We start from the raw sequence: 18,408 nt of genomic DNA on the forward strand, positions 1-18,408 counted from the left end.
CGGAGCGGGCGGCAGGCCGCGCCCCCGCGCTGGCCCCGCCCCGTCCCGCGCGCCGTGCGGGGTGAGCGGCGGGCGGGTGCGGAGCGCGGGGTCCGTGCTCCGCCAGCCCCGGGTGCACGGACACGGAACTGCTGTGCATGTACCCTGATACACCGCTCCTACAGTGCACACACTGCCTGCCTTGCTCAGTGCTTGGCCATCCGCGACCCTGCTGCTGAGCATCCGCTCCTCTCAGTACTGGCGCGGCGAGCTGTTCGGGTTTTGCAGTTCGAGCTACCAGCCAGACAGAGGTTGTCTGGGGGAACCAAGTCCGTAGTCGGCTGGAAGCACCTGGAAGCGTTCCGCTGCACGAGGGAGCAGCAGTTGCAGGGGATGCTCAATCACAGGCTAGGTACCGCACGCACTGTTGCGGCTCTAGGCGGTACCGGGAAACGCTTCTCTGCCACTGCTGTGCCGCTCCTACCGGGACACGGAGGCTACCGGCTGTGCGAAAAACACCGCGCTTCAGCCCACTGATGGGTCTTCTGGAGACCGAACGCTGCTGCAGTTTAGATTCCAGCCTGGCTTCTACTGAAATTCACCGGCAAAATCCCGGTGCAGGAGTGTAGGGTGCGATCACTCTCTGAAATGTCCCCAAATGCTTGAACCTGCTACAGCAATCCTGGAACGTGTCGGCACACACATTTTACTCCACTAAAAGCATTTTACTTAACTAAACAGGTCCCCTCTCTCCCAGTGCTTACAGGGAGAAGTTTGCAGAAGCCAGGCTCAGCTCTCTGTCCTGCTCCGGGAGCCCAGGGGAGAGGTTTATCCCTGTCAGGCTCTTCTGAAGCTCGATGTGTGATTCTACGGTCTGATTTTCTTGAGGTCATTCCCATGTCAACCTGCTCTCCAATTTATGATGTCAAAGGTCACCCTCGAGCTCTTCCACTGACATATTTTAAAGATTAGGAAATAATGTTGTGAGAATAGTAGTGAATTTTAACCCCAGTGAATTTTACCAGTCATATTTATGGTGCCTAATAAATGCATAACATGCCATAAAGATACACATAGGAAGACAAATGCACACGAAGCAATGAGGCACACAAAGTTAGGATGTAAAAAGAGTTAAGCATACCCAGGCATCATGGATTACTGCTCAAAAACATGCACTGACATGGTAATTTAGTAGAAGCACAGAGAGTTTAAAAGGAATCACAACGTTGACACACTTGCCAGAAATTACCATGGCTTTTTAATGGTAGTAATCTGGGGCTTCTTTTTGCCTTACTGCTCTTTTGCCTGCCAAAAATGACAGCAAGCTAGACCACATCTGTTTCTAGCTCAGATTTTAATCCACCCCGGCATAGGTTTGTCTGCATTAAGAGAAGCAGACACAGTGTAACAGCACTAGCACTTTCTGCGGGGCGGTCTGTCTGTATCACCACACGCCACAGAGAAGCATAAAACCGTGCATAAGGTCTGCAGCAATGAAGGGACCTTATTTTCAGTTGCCTCCCTCTCCCTCCAAACCTTTCACCATCAGTAGTCTGCAGCAAATAGAGTTTGTGCATACAAGTAATAATGAAACAAATGTATTTTTAGCTATTTCCCTTGGGCATTATGTCACAAGTTGTTTCCCTGTGGAACACAGTGTAAAGACTGTTGGATTAGACCATCCAGGGACCTGCAGAAGGAGTCTATCATCAAGACATCCTCAATTCAACTGCTGGACTGACCCCTGAAGGGTGTCTTTGGGAGGGAGGGCTCTCATGCTTGTTGTTGAAATGTAGATCTTGTTGGTTAGTGCCAACACTTCTTAGCTGTACTGCATCTTGTCTTGCAAGCAGGAGACTTCATTGCTGGAGAAGAGACCAAGAATTTTACATGGGTTCAGGAGACCGATGTTACTACTTTAGATAAAATAGAAGAGAAAAAAAAAAAGCAAAAGCAAACAAAACCAGGAGTGACCTGATTCATGTCTTGGCAGAGAGATAGGAAATGCAAAAGAAGGGAATTACTCAGCATCTTAGACAGCCTTCCTTTTTCACCAGCTGGGAAGAGTTTGTTCTCAGAGAAGACCCTGTCTCTGCCACAAACAAACATGGTCCTCATACTGGATGGGTTCACTGTTCTTGGAGAGTGGTGGAGTTGTTGATGATCACAGTTTCCATCTCTGTGTCTTAACTGATCTTTTAACCACGCTGGGTCCATGCCATCAAATGCCTTAAAGATCAGGACTCAAGCTTGAATTTGGCTTGGCTTTCATGTCAAAAGGTGGCCTAGAGAGCAGAGGTAGGTTTGATGCACTTGTGGCAGCCAGGGCTCCCACTGCAGCATGCTCTTCTAGCTGGCATTTGACAATCACTGTGGGCTTCATGCCCAGGTGTATCACGTAGCTGTAGTCTAGCCAAGAAGTGACAAAGATATGACTAACTGAGCCTGGCTTGCTCCTGCCAAAAAGGCATGGCTTGCCTTGGCCAAGAAGAGACAATGAAAACATTACACTGGGAAGTTCACTGGGGGAGTTTGATGTCACTGGGAAGTGCAGGAGTGTTCTGGAAACACAGGCTAAGTTGAACAGCTGGCATGGTATTTTAGATTTAGGAGTCTGCTCTGCAGCTTTGATATTGTACTTGGTATCATTTGCACCGTTTTTAAGAGTGTGTAGTTTTCATAGAAGTGTTTTAATACTTTTGTTTCTGCAACAGCAGCTCTGTTGTTTCAGCTATAGGTCCTGACTGGGATTCAGGTTGTGTCAGATGCTGTACATCAGTTTTCCTTCAGAGATCCTTCGGCTGGCTTTGCCTAATCTCTACCTGAGCTTGCTCTGGAAAGGAGCAGCTGCTTAGAAACACTGTGTTCTGCACACATTCACGAGTGTTTTTGGGATGCTTAGCTCTGGGGGAGAGCGGTTGCACATAGTTTCTAGCCATGACAACTGCTTGTACTTTCTGAGAAACTCCATCTTTCTGTTCTTTTATTTACAGACCTAACTAAGCCTCTGAGAAACAGCAAAAGCCTCCAAGAGGAGAGGAAGAAGTTTAATCTCTCTCAGGCTGCTTAACCTGCTGGAAAATTTCTGTGTTACAAGTGCCCATGGGTCTGATATCTGGGCTCTGAAGATAACCATTGAATTGGTAGTGCCTGAGCAGGAGTAAGAGTAATGGACTGTACAAGGCTGGTGCATATTGCAGAGATGCAGGTGGTCGGCAGTGTGGATTTCTGACAGTCTCACCAAAGACAAGCAGTTGGTGTGACATGGAGACACTGCTCTTTGCAAGGGGCTGGCTGCTCAGATGTCTCAGATGAAAGCAGGTGAGCTGACCAGGTACGTGGGAAAGCCCTGAGGGGATGATTGTCAGTGAGTTTGGTGAGTTTGCAGCCCTTCCTCCTTGTGGGCTAACGAGGAACACTCAAGACAGAAGCTGCTGAAAAGCTGCATCTTTGCAGTGAAGATAAAGCTGAGCTTTCCTGACCAGATAGCAGGAACCTGGGGGATTTCCATAGACTACTTGTATGATATTTAGTTTCATTGTACCATGTTGTGTGTAAGAACTAGTGCATTATCTTGGAAAGAAAGCGACAAAAGATTATCCTGTGTCCTGGTCCTACACCTGGATTTTTTGGTGCAGAGTGCTCCCACTTGCCCACATCTGCCCATAGCTGTGCACCACTCGCTTCAAACAGTGCTGGATCATGCAGCCCAGGCAATGCAGGTTTCCCCACTGCTGCCAAGTTGGGGATGTTGGTGCCACACTGTCACATCAGCAGGATTTTCTGTGCAATCAGGGTGGTGCTGGGCTGTCTGAGGGCTGACTAACACAGTGCTGTAGTGCGTGTGAGTGAACTCTCCTCCCCAGACAGTGTGGGGCCATACCACATTGTGCTTCTCTCCAGACAATGCAGTGCTGGATTGTAAGTAAAAATGCAAAGCACATTGCAATGTTTGCTCTTTATTAATGCACTAAGATACATTTGGGTGAAGCAGAAGGTTCCTGCCTGGCTTGGTTTCAAACTCTGTGACAGGCTTCCATAAATAACACCTTAGCAGGGTCCAGTTCACAAGATCTGACTGGTGGGAGCCTGAGCTACACAGCGGGCATGGAAGGGGCAAGAAGGCATGGAAGGGGGTCCAGAGCCTTTCTTGGCAGGTCAGGCAGGCTTGACAAACCTGGACTCAGCTGCAAGGTGTACAGTGGCTAACCCAGCAGCTGAAATCCCCTTTCCAGAGGAGGGAGCAGAGGGATGGAGTGGCAGATGAACTCCTGTGGATTTCAAAATGTCTGGCAAATACCACCAGGCTGTTAGCACCTGCTGGAGTAGGGCAAAAGGAAAAGAGAAAGCACTAGCAACTGTTTTGCTTATTCTGCAAACCTTCACTCATTGCCTAGTGGCACATGAAATCTGGACTCAGTGAGTATTTGACTGTCTATTTTATAGCTGAGAAACTCAAGATCGACTGCATGTACCAAGACTGCAGCAGAGGCTGGAGGAATACATCTTAACTTCTGATCCTATGGCTAGACCACGGGGACATGCTCTTTCTTGTTTCACCTATAGGGAATGTGGCTACTTAATGCAATTACAACTTAAATTTCCAAATCCAAAGACTTCCTTCATGCTGCCAGGCAAAGCCCAGCTGAAGAAGATCCTCTGGCAGTGTCAGAGCTGGGAGGTAATGACAGTTTCAATGTAAGACACATTGAATCTCCATCAGAGAAGTCTGACAGCTTCTGATACGTGTTAATACTTGGCCATTTTTTTGGGTGGCGTTGAAGTCAGCCTCAGATTTCTATTTGGGTGGCCAGGGAACAGTCCTGTTGGATGTTCCCTTGAAAGTCTGAGAACTTTCCTCAGTCACAATGCAATAGATGAAGTTGTGATTAAAAGGGAATGAATACTTTTTGACCCTTTCACCTTTTTCTTGGCTTCAGTGATTTGTGTTTTCCCTACAGAATGCAAGATTTTGGAGTAGCAGTTGCTCTGACCACTCTAACCCCCGCCACAACCAATCCCCAGGGTGACGTGACTGAAGCTCCTACAGCTGTAAAACGGTAGAGTAACTGCAAGGACCTTCTGTCCTCTGTCCCAAGCTGAATAGGCAGAGGCTGAAACAAGTAGTGACCCCTGCAAATTACGGCCTTTAAGGCACACCCATTGCTACTGGAGCATAGACATAGAAAGCACCCGAGAAGGTGGGAGCAGTACCCGGAACTCATTTTGCCAAGGGCTACACAGCTACAAAGATTGTTTTTGTTGCAAAGAGTGGGCCAATAAAGTGGCTCCGTAGGGAAGTTAAAGTCCATGGTGGGCTCTGTCTGGCAGGATGGCTGGTCTGGATGAACTCAGGCTGCAGCACTTGGCTTGGAGCCCAAGCTGAGCAAGGAACCAACTGAGTCCAGGTTTGGGGAATCACTGGGGAGCGGGAGTGCGGGAAGGGAGAAGGGCGTGTGCCGCTCTGGGTGCTGCGGTGCGTGGTCTATGCTTTGTTCAGGCGCATTCTCCTGCTCACCGGCGGAAAACAGCAGAGCTGGGACACAGGGAGGAGGGAACAGAACGCTTGCAGGCGATCATGTCCCAAACGGCTCCAGCGGCGGAGCTGCGAGAGGCTGTAGACCAAGTTGGGAAGCAGTCGCGAGGCACGGCGGAGAGGCACTGCTTCCTCCGCGGGCTGTGCACCCCAGCGCTGTCAGCCACCATCGCACCCGCACTCGCTCCGCTCGGGCGGCCCCGGCTCCCCACACGCCCCGCAGCCGGCCCACAATGCTTTGCGAGGGCGGCCCTCCCGCCGGCTTCCGCCCGGCCGCCCTGCTGCGCCCGCCCGGCCGCGGCTGCGGCGCCGCACCGCAGCGCCATTGGCCAGCGGGCCTGCTGCTTCTACCCTGCCGGCTCTCATTGGCTGCGCGCCGCTGTCACCGCAGAGCCCGCCTCCTCCGGTCGCAGACCGCGTTCCCATTGGGCGCCGCGGGGAGCTGCGTGGCGCACCGTGCGCGGGTTGGCTGTGCGGACTGTCTGTCTGCGCAGTAACCAGGCAGCGGGTTACGGTGCGCCGGTTTCCACGTCAGTGCGAGGGAGCGGGGCCGGTGTCCCTGCCCGTGCCCCGCGGCCCCCGCGCTCCGCGGCCTCGCCTCCGCCGCCGCCGGCACGGAGGGGCGGACAGGGGGCGGGCCGAGCCCTCCCGCCCGCGCTGCCGCCCGCCCGCCCGGTTATGTGAAGCGGCCGCCGCCGCGGGGAGCAGGCGCCGCCATTTTGGATGCGGGGGTCAGTGCCGGGCAGCGACCGTCTGTCGCGATACTGTCGCGACGTGGCGGCGGGCGGGAGGGACGCGGCGGCGGGGGAGCCTTGCGGGACCAGCGGGGGGCGGGGACGGGCGCGGGGCAGCGCCGGGGGCCGGGCGCGGTGGGGGCGGCGGGCGCCGCTCCGGCCGCGGGGGCTGACACCGTGAGGTGCCCGCGGGGCGAGGAGCGCCGCGGCGAAGAGCGGGAGCCGGGCTCGGCGCCGGGCCGCAGGGAGCTGCACCTGCACGGGCATCCGCTCCCCGGGCGCCACGGCGGCTTGCTGCTTGAAATCCTGGAGACAGGCTTTTCCTGGCATATGCTCAGCTCCATGGCTGCTGCAGGGGAAAGCTCAGAGCTCACTTAGCGTCTGTGTTATGAGTTCATCCGCTGGCGTGTTCCATAGGTTCAGCAGTATGAAATAATTGGAAGAAGGAAAATGCCCCTCACCATAAAAACATTAGGTCTCATTTTTACTAAGCAGTTTTGACAGGTAAATGCGGCTTGCCTTTCTCTTCTTGATGCCCAGGCCCAGTCTCACTGTTGCAGCTGAATGTGGAGGCTTGCAGAGTAGCTTGTCCCCCTTTTCCTTTCTAATGTGTCACCCCTACCAAGTTGCTGCTGCTTATCTTCTAAAGTGGATTCTTAAATGCCCAGAAATGCCCAGGACTGCGCAGTTTATTTCCATACTTACGAATTATTGCTTTATATCACTTTTGTCCAGGCATTAGGAGCTAGCCTTTGGAGAAACATCCTGACTTCTCTGAACTTTTGCTGCCTGTGATGCTTTTTGTAGAACAGTTACTACTTGAAAAACCCAAGCAAGTTAAATTTGTGTATAGAGGTTCATGTACCTTCCATGTGAGGTTTAGGAGGAAGAAAAGGACCTTTCTGGTTGCCAGTTGGGATTCTGGGAAACCCAGCTGGCTGTGAGATTATCAGGAGTTGTTCGTGATTCGTGGTTGTGTGTTCTGTTTTGGTATCAGTGTATTGTATCAGTATTATGGTGGCCAAATCTAGGTCAGAGGCTATCGAGATTATTCCTGCATTGTCATAAAGAGTAAAAATTTAGGTCAACAGAAGCTTAATCTGAAATATTACCTTTCTATATTGTGGTTGTGTTGTTTTTCACTACTGCTGTTTATTGGAGTAGTGTCACTGGGTTTAAATCGGGTGTCATAGCTGAAGGTGAAAGTTAATGGTAGGGAGAGGTGACGTGATGGAAGTCTGCCAGACCTTGTTAGCTTCTGATGCTAACTCTTCCTAGTTTCCAGAAGAATTGCAGACACTTTGCTGCAGAAGAGGGAGTGTTTCCTAAAACTGTACCAAAGACTTCCAATGGTAATACTAGGAATAGTTTGGCTCCCTATCTATTGGGATGTGTAGGGGTAACAAGTTCTGAGGTTGAGAAATGGAGTGTTCAGTGCATGTATGAAATAACAGTGGCAGGTGTAAATCTTGTCAGTGTTTTTATATGAAGATTCTACATGTGGTGCTATTTCAGAAGTCTCAGAATAGTGCTAATTATTATCCATAGAACATTGTTCAAGGTTTTGACTAAGTTATGAATATGAGCTTTTGTTCTTTTATGACATGGTTAGGAGTCAGCCTTTTCTCACTTAGTGTTCCCAAAGCTTTTATCAGTGAGGCTGAGAAAGTTAACAGCCTCCCTTCTCGTGGTGGCCTGGGCACCTTGTTGCTTTGGTTTGGAGCTGTCATTTTCACTGTGCTGCCTGCTGAACTTCTGTGCAGGAACATATCCGAGGACTAGTCTACAGTTTTAAGCAGATGTATGAATGTGTCTTGACAAAGAAACATGAGTTTATATAAACCTTCAGTTTAACTAACTGAAGGGTTAGGGAGCTAAAAAGTGTTTGAAATTTAGTAGGTTCCTTTCTTTTTTTTTTTTCTTTTTCCAAACTTAAGACCACAGAACTGAATCCATTTATTTCTGTATTGAGTCCACTATCTTTTTGTGTTTGATTAAAGATTGCTAGCAAGAAAAGCATTTATTCTTGATTTGAGATCAAGAGGTATTGAAACAAAGCCTTTGCTAGGGAGGTTGTTTCAAATTTTTAATGATCTTCAGTATTAGTTCTATTAGCCTGTTCAACACTTTTACAATATCCCATTCTTCAGACCATACCTTTGTAACATTAAGCCTGAATTCATGTAAACATTTTTTTCTTCTCCAAGTTGAACAAATGTCTAGTGGTTTTGCTTGAGTCTCACCATGCTCTTTTAAATCCAGCTGGTCATTTAGTTCTGGTCTGGAAAAACATGTAACTTTCTTTCCCTGCTGCTTTCACAGCATTCATTTCAATCTTAAAACTTCTTTCAATACAGGACATCTATACTGAGCTCTAAAGTGTGATCAGTTGTTGCTTGTGGTGATGCTACTGTTGAAGGAACACATACGGAAATTATCTAATAATTTAAAAGGGTTGGCCTTTGGGAACTCTGGAGTTTAATGAAGCTATATCCATCACTTGAAATAAACTTAAATTTTTACAGGGATGGGTGATTCTTTTGGTGGGCTTAGTTTACAAGGTGCCAAGGTGCATCTCTCTGAAAATAGTTGTCTGTCTTTCCTGCTCACTCTGTAGTTATTTTCTGTTTCCGTCTCCAACATGAAGTTGCAGAAGTCCTTTGCAGAAGTAGGGATATTTGGCTTTATGGTTTACTTTGGAATGTGTGTATGTTATTTGTATATATATATATATATATATATATATATATATATATGTTTGGTTAGCTGCAAGCTTAAATACAAAGCAGTATTTCCCTCCATCTCTACCCAGTCTTGGGGAGGAAGTGAGGTCTGTGTCTGATGTTCAGAGTCTGAGTGTGGCTTTGCATCTCCAACATGATAGGTTATTTCAGTTGCAGTAGTCAAGTGAGTTTGTTGGTGTGCATAAAGTTAATTTTTGTACTTTTGAATAAAGTTATATTTAATGGAATCTGCAATGAGGAAAGGAGTGCATTTTCATTGAATCTTCTCAGTCAGCAATGAAATACTGCCCTAAGTTTTGCAGGGTTTTAATATGTCAGGAGAGCCCTGCCAAGTAACAAGGAGTTTTTGCACCCTTGCTTGAAAGGATCAGGTGAAAAGGAAAAGGTGTGTATTGGAGGTTTTTGTCTATTTTCTTCATATTTTGCCACTTGCAGTTAGCTGAGCGTTTTAAGTCTTCTACATTCAGAAGAGACGGAGGTTAATAAACTTTTTATTTAATTATTTTATGTTAAAAATAGAGGAGAAGAAATAGGAGTCTTACAAGCGATTCAGTAGTATGCAGAACAGCATTTAAGCTTTGGCATCACTTTAAATAAACTACTGAGTATCTATATAATGTGCAAGGTTTGTAATATGCCTGTCTGGTATTTCCATGCTTTTTGAAATAACGTTTCTGTGTCAGTTTGCTAAATGCCTGGAATGGTGAAACACAGTTTACGTATTCAATACTGTTTTGAAAGAGTGAAGAGAGGAAAAACTTAGGTTTGACAAATATGAATGTATAAAGTATTTCCTCAGAAGTACTTCTATGGACTAGAATTTTGAAACTACCAATGTAGAGGTACAGAAAATAATGAAATTACTGAAAGAAACAATAAATAAGCAAGGAATTTTACATGAAGGAGAAATTTCCCATTCATGCCTTGTACTAAAGCAAGGACAACAAAGTGAAATAGAAAAATTGTAATCAATTGTATTTCAATGCAATCATATGAATAATGTATGGAATAATTTACTATTGAGGATGGGAACATCTCTCAAGCATTAGCCACATGAGTAGGAAGTGTATTGATATAAACCTTTGTTCTTCAGGGCACAAACAAATTACTTTGGAAGCACTATTTGTCTGTCATGACTGTTCTTACAAAATACTTTTGTCTTTGCCCTTAAATTATTGTCTTACACCTGGGAATAATATTATGTATAATTCATTCAGTGAAATAAACAATTTTGCCATAAGATTATTCATTCCATTGCAAACACCTTAAAAAATGAAGCAACAAATCTGATGCTGTCCTTTGATGAGGTATCTTTATGTAATACTTGGCTTTCTTTCCTTTATTTACTGAGTCCTGAAGCAAATTAATCTCTTTCATTCAGAGGATATTTGTGTATTTGAAGCATTGCTGATAATTCAGACATGTTAATTAATAGGAAGCTTGACAGATCCAGGATGTACGTTCTGAAATTTCTTTGGTGATCTTTCTGAGGTCTTGAGTAATCCACCAAAACAATTTCCTTCCAGCTTTGCTTTTGTTACATGGGCAAAAGTCCTTCTCATATTCTCTGCTTATTACCCCCTGCCTCCCCCTCCCAGCTGAGTCCTTTAAGAGCCTGTCAGATTTAAGATTTCAAGTGTTATGATCAGTGTTTCCAATCTTTTGCTTCCCTAAGGATAACCTGTTGTGATTTCAAGCTGGAGTCCTCATTTTCCTTTAATTCTTCTGAAAAAGTCTCATTATTTAGCTACCATATCACCAAATCCTTCTCATTTATAAACATAGTATCATCTGAGTCTTTGGCCTCTTTATAAGTCCTGTTTATTATTTATAAATATTTGTGTCTGTTCATTTACCTTCATTCTTATTTCTTGTTGCTTGACTGTATCTGGGCTACAACTAGTATATAGAGAACAGTCCCACAGTAGTTCACTCCTTTTCTTTTTCTCAGACTATTACAAATCTTTCTTGCTTTTAATTTCTTTCCCCTTCTTCTGCCTCTTTCTAGGTGCATCAGTTTAAGTTTTCTTCCTGAAAGACCTCAGACTACAAGAGAATAAGTGTCTCCCTTTAGCTTCCTCACTTTTTCTCTCCATGTTCCATCCAGTTTTGTCTCTAGTTTTGCACATTTCTTTCTGGGGTTTTACTCACATCTTTTTTATTCTCCTGCTTTTTTGAAAGCTTTGTTTTGTGAAGCAAGTGTGAAGTCAACATCTGTAACAAATTATTTTATTTTGTCAACATTTTGAGTCCCAAAGAGGTTTGCTCTGTCCAGGTTATTCAACCCACTGGTGCTTATTTAAAAGACTGCAAGGCTTGCTCTTTGTAGGGCTGTAGGAATTTGCGTAAGTGCTGGAGGTACTCGTTATTGCATTGGTGTGGATGTCTCTCCTGGTACCTCAACACTTTTATCTTTCTGTGAACTTACATAGATGGAAAAAAAAAAAAATAGAGGAATGTGCCTTGGCAAAGAGATCTCTTCCATTACAAAGATCCTCTTAGAACTAGCTGTCTGCTCTCATGGTTTTGAAAACACACTATGGAAAGGGGTCTTCTTTTGATGAATTACTTGTATTTGTTACATGTAATAACTTGTGTTTTGTGCATGCACAAAACAAATCTGAGTTTCTTGCATCACTGCCAGCCTTCTCTTGGTTAGAGTCAACTTCGTTTTGTCTGAGGAAGACAATTACTCTGAGAAGCTAGAGTTTAATCTGAATTACCTTTATTTTCAGAATTGTCAGGATGGTGGATAAGAACATTTACATTGTACAAGGTGAAATCAACGCCGTGGTGGGAGCCATAAAGCGTAATGCCCGCTGGAGCACGCACACACATCTGGTAAGTTACCTTAATTGTTGTCGTCTGTAGCAGCAGGTAGAAACACCTATGCCAGAAACCACCTTACTTTGGAAAAGTGCCTCAGTTTTTTGTAGCACTTGTCATATTACTTTTGTAAGTTAAATTGGAATAACCTTCTGCATTGTTTATATTGTTTTGGGCTTCTCACGTGCTGGTGACTACAAAAGATACAAAGTTGGAAGTCTCCTACATTTTTATCCTGGAAATACAAAAACCCCACATTGTATTCTGTGTGGGAATCATCTCATTTAGACTTGTTATCACCAGTGATGTCAGTGAATTTGCATATATGGTATTATTTTATTTAGCACAATGGTTTTTTTGTATCTTTTGTACCCTCTTGGAGAAGACAGTCTTCATCATAAAAGCCATGAAATAAAAATTGGGGAAGTCATTTATATATAGAGTATTTTTAAATGTTTTGTATGGCACAGTATTTGTTTTCAGCTCTGTTTTGTTGCTGCTAGATATATTCCTGCCTAAAACCTATTAATAGTTTTGAATCTGCTTTGGTAAAAACCCTAAATACAGGGTTTCCAAGTCTAACCATGTTTTGGCAGGTTTATGGCTCCCACAGTGTAGATGTGGCACCCTGTATCAGTGGTGCACTTTGGAATGTCACATGAGTACCAGATGGCTGTCATCCAGCACAAGTGGTTTCAGTTTGTCAGAGGGCAGGGCCCTTTTTATTTCTAACAGGCATTTCTTCATTAGAGCTCACAGCCTCTCTCTTTGAGGTGTGGGTGCAGCTGCACTCAGCTTGGAGCAGCTTGCTGTTTCTTCTTATTTTAATATCATAAAGATAGACTAAGGCTAAAGGATGCAGCTAATTCATATAAATATTGCACTGTGATTCTTTCTTCAAGTTATTTTAATGGCATAAAATGTCATTGTATTTCTGTTCCCATTACAATCTGCATAGATTAACATTATAGCAAATCCAGATGAGCCATTTCAATATGGTATGAGTTAGATTTGCAGTGAAATTTATTGAACAGCAGAAGGCTAATCAGAAATACTTCTAAGGAAAATAAAGCCAAACCAGAATACTCAGTCTTGGACCTATGCTTTGACATTTTAGCTGGATGGTATTGGGGAGCACTGGCAGGAAAATAAAAATGCTTCTCTTGGATTTGATGGTGTAAACATGTTGGCAGTGATAAACCACAGCACTTCTGTGAATGTGATGGTGAGGACTTTAGACAGACACATTATTAAGATTTGTCTTCAGGAAAATGTTTGTCTCATTAATTACTTACTTTCTATATATAACCTGTAGGATGAAGAAAGGGATCCCTTGCTGCATAGCTTTAGCCATCTAAAAGAAGTACTGAATAATATAACAGGTAAGCTTATACAGAAATCAGCAGGTATGTGCACTTCCCAGGGTACATGCAAATAAATGTACAGGTGTATTTATTTGTCTTATTTACTATCCAGAAGTCATTTATTGAAGAACAAGAAAAGAGGAAATATGCATATACTTTTAGGCAAATAATATCAATGCAAACTAGCACAGAAATACAACTGCTGCCACTCTCTACAGGGATATATATATATATTGTCATGCATAACTTTTTTTTGGTTTGTTTATGCTTTCTTATCTTTGAGTGATGGAAAAAATCTGCTTAGAAAGTGGTTTCTGTCTGCTTTTTCCTCACATTCTTTGGTTTGTTAGCTTTCATCATGTGTTATCATGTAATAAGTAAAGTACACACCTCTGTTTCTATTTGAGTCTCTCGGATTTTAAGTGAAAGTCTTACTTTGTAATCACCTGCACTTAAAGAAACTGGAAATCTGTATTGGTTAGAGAAGTAGAACACAAGGTTGTGGGTATTCTGACCATTGTTTTTCTCACAACCTGTCTTTCTCCCCCTCCACCAACGTTTGCTGGTTTTGTAGTTTCAAGAGTGATTGTTTAAGTGTAAGCCAAGTATATGTTGAGAGTCTGGAGGTGAAGCTAGTCCTAAACTCCATATGGCATTCTGCACATTCTTCCCAGGATTTTTCTTTCTGATTGTAGTGTTTGAAAGTAAACTGAATTTCTGGTCCCTTTATTACAGTGAGTGTTCAGAACTCCACTCAATCTTAGCTTTAAATGGTCCTTTTGCATTTCTAACTGAAGCATGCTTATTCTTGCATCAGTGCTGCATCTGGAATCCCATAAGAAATGTGTTCCCTAGAAGCACAGTAATGCTGCTTCCAGGTGATGGATGGCAGGAGGTGCTGAGGACACGTGCCAGTACTAAGCCTTTCTTCCTTCCTCTTTTGTGTCTGCCTGTGAGCATAATGCTTTGCTTTTCTTTGCCAGGTTAACTTCCTGTGGTTGTAAGCAGAATTTTTCTGCCAGATCATGACATCTTAGGGAACTCCTGAACAGCTTGTATTTCTGGATAGTGTCTTTGTTCTGGATGTTATGCTCATACCTGGACTACATGACAGTCTGGATTTGTGGGGTTTTTTGTAATCTCACTCACCTTCTGTAAGAGATGCGTGCAGTCACCAGAAGTGTATTGGGAGGAAATCTTACTTTTCTCCCTTCTATGAGACAATTTTTTTTTTTAATAAGTTTCCTGAAGTTCTTTGCCATTATTGCAAATATCTCTTCTCATCAACAAGAGCAGGGACTGTCAGGATGCTCAAATAAATGCAGTATAAGTAAATGTCAGGGACTGGCCATTTATCTAGAGCAGCTAGGTAAAACGTGCTGTTGACTTGTTGGGGAAAAAATGCAAGTTCACTATCTGCTGATGTTAGAGAAAGCAAAGTTTAATGTACTGGGAGATTTGGAGACTCCCTTTGTATTAGTCATCACATAAGTGTGGTTCTTGCTGAGATAATAATTGCTTATGTATGGGGATGATAGCATGTTAGTTTGACTACATCGGATTCTTTTATACAGGTAATTTCAGTTGCAGTGACTGCTATTTACTGACTAGTGTCTTGAGATAGGACATCATGGCTATGCTCCATCTTTTTTCCATTTTGGACATGGATTTGTTCCCAGGCAATACTTTGAATGATGCAGAGTCTCCTGCATCATCTTCCAGGCAATCAAAAGTCCAGTCCCCCCAGCATAGGGGGTTTTTGGTGACTTTTTTTTTTCCCCCTAAACCTTCCTTTCATGTCTCTTTCATTAGCTCATGGAAACACATTGCTTTTATATTTAAATTTATTCAAGCTGTAATCTTTGACATTTGAGTTAGCTTTTAGTACAATTTTGCATTTATAGTAATATATATTATGTATTTTCTCAATCCCCCAAGAACCCATTTTAATCTGTTCCGGATGCAAATTTCAGGCTGCCTTGTCCCATCTCCCCTCTTGCTCTCTCCCTCCCTTCCCCTCCCCCATGGAGCATGTTTGATCAGGTGTGGCAGGAATATCCACTGTCAAGCTGCGCCCTTTATATTAGTCAATATTATCCTTCCTTCCCTCCCACTCCCTTCATTCTCCTCTGGGCTTTACCAGTTGATTTATAATTTTGGAATTCTCATCGGAGTCTGTAATACAGTTTGTTCATTATTTAACCAAAACCTGTTTAATGAGCAAAGAGAGGCAATGTAAATGTTAGGCATGTTGCAGTGGAGTACCTTTTGTTCTCCTCTGCGCTAGTGGGTATTAACTCTGTCGTGACTGCGATGCTGAGATACCCTGGTCAAGGGTATAAAGATGCACTATGTGCCCCGAGCAGCTAAAGATTTCTGTTTCAAAGTATTGTTCTTTAAGAGTAACTAAATTACATACTGGAAAGCTTGCCTGCAACTAAGTGTGGTATCCCATCCTGTTGTAACATCTACTTGTGCTCCTGGAGGAAGCATATAGAGAAGATGTGTTGCTCAGCACAGTCCCATGATTATGGTAAGAGCAACTTCACTTCTACAACTCAGCATACTTAGCTAGGGGCCTTGAACCTGAATTATATTTTGAAGTTTTTCTTCAAAATTCTGGTAGAGGAACTTAATTTCTGTGGGAATTCTATGTAGATTTATAAAAAGAGTTCAATAGTAATTCGAAAATGAACAGCATGTTCACTTTTACATTTTCATGTGCTGCATGTATTTTAGCTACTGTTGATAGTTGTTCAGCTACTATTGATAGGAAGGAAACATAGAGGTTCTGTTGTCTTGGGTGATGCATAATTTAATCCAAGATAAATTTAATAGCTGAATGCTTGCTGTGCTGAGATGACCACAATAAGCATAAGTTTGATGGTGTGTCTCTTATTTCTAGTGCTTAGAAAAAGCAGGAGTCAGTGTCCTGAATTACGGCCATATGGAAGTAATGACTATCAGGCTTTGTCCATGCATGCAAAATTGAAATGTATTAAAACTGATAAAAACCTGTATTGATACAAGTTTAGATCTAGGGCTGCTGTCACCATAGCTTCCATTTGACTGCTCTTTAAAGTGAGCTTAGTATCCTGAAAAATATTTCTGGATGTTGAAATATATGTTGATTTTGTCAGTTTTGTTATGGATTTAGGTCAACAAAAGGAAGCTTCTTTTTGACATCCAGTGGTAACTGATCACTGTCTCTTTCATGAGAGGTTCCAACTTAAGATGCTCTCTAGGTCAGCAGAGAAAGGTTTTATAACCACAAATGATTGGGAATATGAATTAATTATAAGCCTGCTTTTCCATGATTTCATGAGGACTGGGCTTCTTTAAACGTGTCTCTGTCGGTTGAAGTCTCCAGACCATTCTGGTATGATGTAGAGGTAAGAGCAGATACTTCTGTAGTCATTCTTCTCATTACAGAATTTGTGCTTTGCTCTGACCAGGGAGATGAGTCAGTGACCAGGATTTTCACGCCTGAAGTGCTGCCTACTGGTGTGTGGGATGGCTTTAGGACAGGAATGACTGGATACAACTGCCTTGTACAAGCCATGACTGCGGTGGGAGAAGCAGGTGTTTGTGGAAAGTGTGTGCATCGGGAGTCTATTTAAATAAGGTTTAGACTAGGTAAACACACCTGTGAAGAGGTGCTTGTGTACATTTTAGGTCCATGAGTGCCAGACTGCAAGGTTTGAGTCCTTTTATCCTCTGGTGGTTCAGAGTTAGTGCATTTAAACAGAAGCTGCAAAGTAAGCTGTTAGAAGCACTCTGATTTCATGCACATTCATGACATTTTAAATGAATGCTTGTACAGTGGGTTCAGAAGAATCTTTTCATGGCTTATTTCAGACAAGAAGCCGCTGCAAATCTCCATCTTTAGAGGGTTGGCTGGGGCATTAAGAGCTGGCTAAAGGTCAAATGACTGTAACTGTAGGAGAACCTTTGCCCAGTGTACTGACTTAATATACTTGTTACTGTAGCCATCAGTTTTCTGGTATGTAGACTTGATTGCACTCTTGCTTTCTCATGTGTGAGTTCCGGAAACTCAGTTTTTTTGGAAAACTTGGCAGTTGTATAAAACAATACAGGAATTTTTCTGGAAGATCTATTTTTAAGAAGTGGTAAATTGGTAGTAAATATAAATACGTGGCCTCTTCTCAATGCTGTTGAAGTGCTAATGGTTAGAATATGAGATGTTCATTCAAGTTAAGAAATCAGAAAGAAATAGCATTTGGGTGTTTTTTTATGAAGAAGTGTAAGAATTAGACTATATGAGTGTGTGATATGTAAAGTGCTGTGATGCTTATTGCTTTGCAGGTAACAGCAATACTGTATTTTATTTATTATTTAGATCTTGAGTTTCTCCTGGAAGTGCCTGAACTTACTGGCAAATAACAAATTTGATGAACTGTACACTGTGATATTTCTCCTATTGCTTGCACTGAAGGGTAGAAATGTTGCCTATATCAGCCATTTAAAAAAACAAGCTTTTTTTTGTTGTTGCATGTCAACTTCTTATCACAGATCTAGAACATTCACTGATCTTCTAGATCATGGCTGTTCTTGTGATAATTTAAAAAAAAATAAAATTTAGTAACGAGTATTTATATGTGTTATTTTTTAATACCAAGCAACTCAGGATAACATTTAGCTTTGTTGCATTTTCTATACATTTTTAAAGAAAAATGGAAAGGGTATAAGGAAGGCTAGGAAACTGTTAGAATAAGGTTTCTTCCATAGCTTTAACTTGGCCTCACTCTAATTACTGGATGACAATACAATTTTAGTCCATATTGAATGACCTGGCATTGTGTACAGAAGTGGTAATTTATTTTTCTTCTTATTTTCTTGCAATAAGAAATATGAATATTAAGGTGCCAACTTAAATTTGATGCTTTACTTGCAGGTTGAATCCAGACTTGATTTTTGCCAACTATGTTTAGACAATACAGTAAAAATTGTCATTTTAAAAGCAAGTTTCTTGTCTAAATGAATGCAGACATCCTCCCAACTGCACAGAGAATGTAAACCAATGCAGTATTTTTGCTTTGAAGCTGCAGGTATTTCCAAATACTCTGAGTGAGATTAATCTTTTTAATCTCATTGTAGCATCGAATTAATTAAATCACTGTCTTATGGCTGAGGTCTTTGAATCTTCCTCAGGGATGTTTTTAGCATAGAGATTGGTATTTTGGCATAGATTTTCATTTTTTTTT

The 18,408-nt window shown here is 43.0% G+C and overlaps 1 protein-coding gene across 2 annotated transcripts in view; it reads left to right on the plus strand.

The window, feature by feature from the left end:
* The first annotated feature begins 6,007 nt into the window (after positions 1–6,007).
* Positions 6,008–18,408, plus strand: part of GBF1 (golgi brefeldin A resistant guanine nucleotide exchange factor 1) — a 102,417-nt gene continuing 90,016 nt past the window's right edge. For both annotated transcript variants that reach the window (XM_056494797.1, XM_056494800.1), the window contains exons 1-3: positions 6,008–6,246; positions 11,729–11,834; positions 13,135–13,201. In XM_056494797.1, coding sequence (XP_056350772.1) covers positions 6,239–6,246; positions 11,729–11,834; positions 13,135–13,201 — 181 coding nt within the window. In that variant the 5' untranslated portion in view covers positions 6,008–6,238. The remainder of the gene's footprint in view (positions 6,247–11,728; positions 11,835–13,134; positions 13,202–18,408) is intronic.

The sequence above is a fragment of the Oenanthe melanoleuca genome, chromosome 6 (assembly GCF_029582105.1).
Source record: "Oenanthe melanoleuca isolate GR-GAL-2019-014 chromosome 6, OMel1.0, whole genome shotgun sequence".
NCBI lineage: Eukaryota > Metazoa > Chordata > Aves > Passeriformes > Muscicapidae > Oenanthe > Oenanthe melanoleuca.